We start from the raw sequence: 6,263 nt of genomic DNA, 5'->3' as shown, positions 1-6,263 counted from the left end.
ATAACGCCTAAAATGCGGGTGGAGCTTCAATCCGTAGACTATGCTGCCACCCATGTAGGGAAAAAGTATCCCTCGCCGTAGCCTCCAACCGTGTACAGAAATACAACCCATGTGGGCCTGTGGTAATGTTCGCCTATTATGATGATGGCAAGAAAAAATGATGTTTTCTCTGCTGAAACTGTCCCGAGCTGATTTGACGAGACAAAATACAGCTACACAGCGTGCAAGGGACAGCTATACAGTACATTAGCTTCTTCTCGGGTCACACGCCTGCACCACAGGTGCAGTAAGTGCAGCAGAGACCAGAGAGAGAAGGAACGCCCGTAGTATTTTTGATTTCAATTCACATTGTTTTTTTCCTTGCCTCTCCGTCTTCTTCACCTCCATCTTCTCGGTGTTTTCAAGAGTGATTATCAAAAACTCGTGGGGAAGGGAGACGCAAACGCCGCACCGCATCATTAGTAGTAGTATACCTTTCTCTCCTCGCCCCGGCTGGCCGCCCGCCGCAAACATTCCTTCCATAGCGCTTGCCGTCTCCTCCAAAACCCCCCAGCGCACTTGCATCCGCCATCCACCTAAATCCACCGCCGAGTACCTTTCTGTCCTCACCACCGCCGCTGCGCCTATTCCCCTGTCCAGCTGATCCGCTCCACTACCTGCTACACACTTCGAGCAGACGACTGCGGCGTTGCGTGTGTCGCCGCCGTGTCAGATGGAGGCGGAGCCGCTCAACTCCCGAAGGCGGGTCGAGCCAGATTGGGCAGAGCCACTGTCAAGCCTCGACCTCGTCAGCCGCCTCCCCGACGAGATGCTGCACATCATCATCTCCCTCCTGCCCAAGATATCCGCTGTAATTAAGGACAACCTTGCTCTCCAAACGGTGGCGCCACCTCTGGCGCTCCATCCCACTTAACCTCCTCGCCGACGACAACGACCTCATCAGCCGCCTCCCCGACCAGATTCTCCACATCATCATCTCCCACCTGCCCACTATATCCGCTGTAAGCACAACCTTGATCTCCAAATGGTGGCGCCACCTCTGGCACTCCATCCCACTTAACCTCGAGATCGATGACCAACTCGCCAAGCAAAACCACAAACGCATCGCCGTTGTCTCCAGTATCCTCGTCGCTCACCCTGGCCCCGCCAGAAGCGTATCAATTGACCCCTTCAGAAGCACTTGCAAGGTCGACACCACGCTCGACAGCTGGTTCCGGTCCAGCACCCTATCTTGCGTCGAGTACCTCAGATTCGATGGTGGAACAGTGATGCGCTCCTTCCCGCTGTTCGCGCTCCGCTGCGCGCCCATGCTGCGCATTGTCAGCATTTGTACTTGCTATTTGCCCGAGATTTATGCCAACTCCATGCTTCTTTTCCCCCAACTCAAGAAGCTCATGCTCTATGACGTCTACATCTGTAAGGCGGCGAACATCGACCGCCTGTTCACCCGCTGTATTGTGCTCGAGGCACTTCACCTTGAGGGGGTCCACGGGTTCACCCACCTCAACATTCACATGCCAAATCTTCATACAATTAGTGTGGCTAGCTATTGGAAACACAACACCACCGAACTTATTCAGTTAGACACGGTGCAAATTATGGATGCATCTTGCCTCGAGATATTGGTCATATGTGTTCATGATGTTCCACTACTAATCCAGGTCGCCAACGCACCAAAGTTGATGGTGTTGGGCTTTGCGTCGTACCCTGGCTGCCAACTTGTTATTGGACGCATAAACTTTTTGGTAGAACAGCCTTCTTCTTGTTGAATTAACTCACATTTTTGTTATTTTTTTTATGACATATGTACCATTGTCCTATAGAGGATGATGCCCATAAGCTTGAAACATTCTCTGTGCACAGTGAAGAACTTGGTTCTAAAATCTGACGGCCCTCGTCTGGATCAACTACTTGCATTTCTTAGATGCTTTCCCTGCACGGAGAAGCTATATATCAAGGTAAATTCGTTGTTGTTAACTGTTTACCACTATGACCAAAAAGTGTAGAGTTACATGGAGTTAACCTGTTATTAGCCTAGATCAGTTGAACAATATTTTGTACTAGAAGAACATCCACAATGGAGTTATATTATGTTGGTTCAAAACTAAACTTCTTGTCATACAATGTGTTGTATCTTGTGCATCTGTGAAGTTTCATATAAACACATGATAATATGTGATCTGTGTAAAAAAGATTAGACATATGTAAATAGTGTGACTTACTATTTACACATCATTTGTTCTTTTTTGTGTAGATCACATATTATCATATTTTTGGATGAAACTTCACAGAAGCACATGATAGAACACAATGTATGTCCAGACTTTTAGTTCACAATTTTTTTTGGAAACTTGGAAGTGTCAAAAGAAAAATGGGGTGCACCCGCAACTAGTTGCGGATTGGAGTTTCCCATGTTGGTAACCTTTGCCCAACTTTACAATGACAATAACAGATGTAAAAAAGTGCATCTATCAAATTGGAACGTGTCAGAGGATTATGTTGTTCCACGGTCCTCAGTTAACACATGATTCAACTCACCTGAGATATTCATTAGTTGACAGCTATGAAGTACTTTGTTATTGTACTGACTTCTTAATTTGACTTCTTTGCAGTTTTATAGAACCGGCGATAAGGTTCATGTGTTGCATAATGAGCCAGCCTATCCCATTGAATGCCTTGATCTCCAAGTCAAAGAAATTTCGATTTCTGACTACCGAGGAAGGAGAAATGATGTTATTGTCTCCAGGTTCTTTATGCAGAACACTAGAATGCTCAAAGTAATGAAATTTGGTGTAACAAATTATCACAATAAGATCTGGTGGGATACCCAGTTCAAGCGCCTAGACCTGAAGAACACCGCTTCTAGAGATGTTGATTTTCAGTTTGGATATTTACCATCCTTAGATAAGTTCAGCTCGGACGGTGTTCGTAGCTGCTTGATACATGACTTGTCAGTGGCTGATCCCTTTGCTAGAGAGATATATGCAAGATTTGGGCCAATTTCTGCATAGTGTTACTTTAACTCCCTATATTTTGTACTGGTCTGAACAATATACTTTATCACTTTGTTAATGTACTTCAGACTTGATGTTATTCTTGTGAACATGGTCTAATATTCTAATGCTTTCGGGATGTATGTACTACAAGTGATATATATAGAAGCTAGCAATTGGTTGACAGAATCTACTAAAAAAAGCCTGTAACGGATGTTCACATTCAGTTCGTCAATGCTATATCATGTATGCTTGACGAAGGCGATAATAGAACCGCCGCAGAACACCGACTGAACAAAACGAACGATGAACAATGCTTCTGTTTAAATATGTTTTCCAGTAACACCCTATTTGTCCATTTCTAATGTTGTAGCAAACCTGAAGCTGCCGTTTGTAATCCCGCCACCGGTGGTGGATTATCAGCCTTACGAGTGGTTCCTCGCTCGATCTGCTGACGGCAAGCGCTTGATGATCACCCTTACAGTAAACCACATTGTGATTGCCCATGGTGAAGTACCTCCTGACATTCCCTATGCTGCTAATGGCAGGGCTTCAGCTACGGCAGTATCCTCCTATTACCACCTAAGTCTTTGAGCGGGATCCCATATATACTGCACCTCCAGGGGACTTAGTTTCCAGGCAGCTTAACAGCCTCGACGACCACTCTCTGTTCCTCGTACTCAATTACCCTATCATGGAAAACCTGAAGAAACGTGAAGCAAATGCTCCTGATGGCACATTGGTTCCATTCATGAGGAAATACTGCGTATACAGGAGGTTTCTTTGTAATCAACACCCTAACATTTTGCGCTGCAACCGGCAGCCAGATGGAGGTGAGACTGTGGGAGTAATCAGCCTTCCCGGAGGTGGTTGGGCTAGTGTCCCACAAGCGTCAATGTGGTTTAAGCCTGGTTTAGACTTTGCCCATTCCGTGTTACCTTTGAAAAAGACTGACACACATTTTTCTTGTACTTGAAATGTTGAGAAGTAGTACACAGTTTTTAGTATGTACTTTATTGAATCAGTTTATTTGAACACTGCCCTCCTTTTGTATTGCGTGTTGCCTTTAGATTTTAGATTATAACCCATGTATGGCTGTTTAATGTTTGACTTTATTTCAGCACTATAATTACATTGTGTGTACATCCTTTATAATATAGCCATCTCCTGTTGATCATACTTTGAGAGGACCATTCCATTTTTTTGCTTAGATAAGCGAACGTACATCCCTGCGGGCAGCTGTTCTTGCTCAAGAAAGTGAAGAGGGTTCACGACTGTGACTAGGCTTGGTTCTGAATAAAGTGCTCAACAATAATGTCAACATAAGCTTTGACCTTTGCGGCTACGCTTGTGGGAGACACCATCGTATGTTCTTCTCTTAGCTTATTACGGGCATCCCAAATGTGCTAACATGTCACCGACAGGACTGTAGCTTCAAGGTCACCACCTCTTGATACGTCTCAAACGTATCCATAATTTCTTATGTTCCATGCTACTTTTATGACAATACCTACATGTTTTGTTCACAATTTATATCGTTTCGATGCATTTTCCGGAACTAACCTATTAACAAGATGCCGAAGTGCCAGTTCCTGTTTTCTGCTGTTTTTGGTTCCAGAAATCCTACACAGGAAATATTCTCGGAATTGGACGAAATCAACGCCCAAGATCTTATATTTCACGGAAGCTTCCAGAGAGCCAGAGAGGGACCAGAGGAGAGCCCTGGGGGCCCCACCCCACATGGCGGCGCGGCCAAGAGGGGGGGCGCGCCAGCCTATGGGGGGGCCACCCCTGGCTCCTCCGAGGCTGCCCTTCCGCCTATATATTCTCTCCGCCTCGAAAACCCTAAAAACATAAGCCACGATACGGGAAAAGTTCCAGAGTCGCCGCCATCGCGAAGTCAAGTTCGGGGGACAGAAGTCTCTGTTCTGGCACGCCGCCGGGACGGGGAAGTGCCCTCGGAAGCCATCTCCATCGACACCACCGCCATCTTCATCGCCGCTGCTGTCTCCTATGATGAGGAGGGAGTAGTTCTCCCCCGAGGCTGAGGGCTCTACCGGTAGCTATGTGGTTCATCTCTCTCTCCCATGATGTGATCTATATGAATGTGTAGATGTTACTCTTGTCTATTATTCTCTAGAGGTTACTTAAATATGAACTCCGTATGTTGTGGAGCTTGTTAACTCCGGCTTGAGGGAGCTCTTGTAGCCCTACACAATGAATGGTGTTTTTCATCCAACAAGAGAGTGTTTGAGAGTAGTACTTATTTGTTCATCTATATGATCGTGAGCTTTGCAATCTAGATGTCTTATGCTATTCAAGTGGATTTTACTTATGTGATCTCCGGAGACTCCTTGTCCCACGTGTGTAAAGGTGACAATGTGTGCACCGTGTGGGTCTCTTAGGCTATATTTCACAGAATACTTGTTCACTGGGTTATTATTTGAGTTGGATGTCTCTATGAAATTGTGGTGTGTTAGTACCTCCTATGAATGCTCAAAGTGACAGCGTGGGGTGTTTATTAGTACTTGGGAATACATCTTTAAGGTTTGCTTTGCAGCCCTACACGGTGAATTAGTGTTCGTTATCCCGCCAGAGAGTAATTCGGAATAGCATAGTGAAGTGCTTATTTATATTCAATTATGATTGCAATGTTGAGAGTGTCCACTAGTGAAAGTAGAATCCCTAGGCCTTGTTTCCAATACTGCAAACACCGCTTACTTACTGTTCTACTGCATGTTTACTTGCTGCCATATTTATTTCAGATTGCATTTACTACCTACAATCATCCATATTACTTGTATTTCACTATCTCTTCGCCGAACTAGTGCACCTATACATCTGACAAGTGTATTAGGTGTGTTGGGGACACAAGAGACTTCTTGTATCTTAATTGCAGGGTTGCTTGAGAGGAATATCTTTGACCTCTACCTCCCTGAGTTCGATAAACCTTGGGTGATTAACTTAAGGGAAACTTGCTGCTGTTCTACAAACCTCTGCTCTTGGAGGCCCAACACTGTCTACAAGAATAGAAGCACACGTAGACATCAAGCTATTTTCTGGCGCCGTTGCAGGGGAGGTAAGGTAAAAGGTATTCACATCCTCCGACTACTAAGCTATTTCCTAGCACTATTGCCGGTGTGTGAGTGCTCGAAGCTATTTCCTTTAGATCCTGCAATTATATCTTTTTGTTTCTCGTTTTTATTTCACTAGTTAGGCTTAATGGAAAACAACAACAAAATTAGAGATCTTTATGAACTTTATCTTGAA

General features: G+C 44.9%; 1 protein-coding gene across 1 annotated transcript; it reads left to right on the top strand.

The window, feature by feature from the left end:
* The first annotated feature begins 712 nt into the window (after positions 1 to 712).
* On the top strand, positions 713 to 3,011 carry LOC127303959 (uncharacterized). The gene is made up of 3 exons (XM_051334673.1): positions 713 to 850; positions 1,089 to 1,745; positions 2,613 to 3,011. Exons 1-3 carry the CDS (start codon positions 713 to 715, stop codon positions 3,009 to 3,011), a joined length of 1,194 nt encoding a protein of 397 aa, XP_051190633.1.
* The last annotated feature ends 3,252 nt before the right edge of the window (positions 3,012 to 6,263 follow it).

This window comes from Lolium perenne, chromosome 4 (genome assembly GCF_019359855.2).
Source record: "Lolium perenne isolate Kyuss_39 chromosome 4, Kyuss_2.0, whole genome shotgun sequence".
NCBI classification, from domain to species: Eukaryota; Viridiplantae; Streptophyta; class Magnoliopsida; order Poales; family Poaceae; genus Lolium; species Lolium perenne.
The sequence above is the reverse complement of the archived record's forward strand: the minus strand, read 5'-3'. Positions and strand labels throughout refer to the sequence as shown.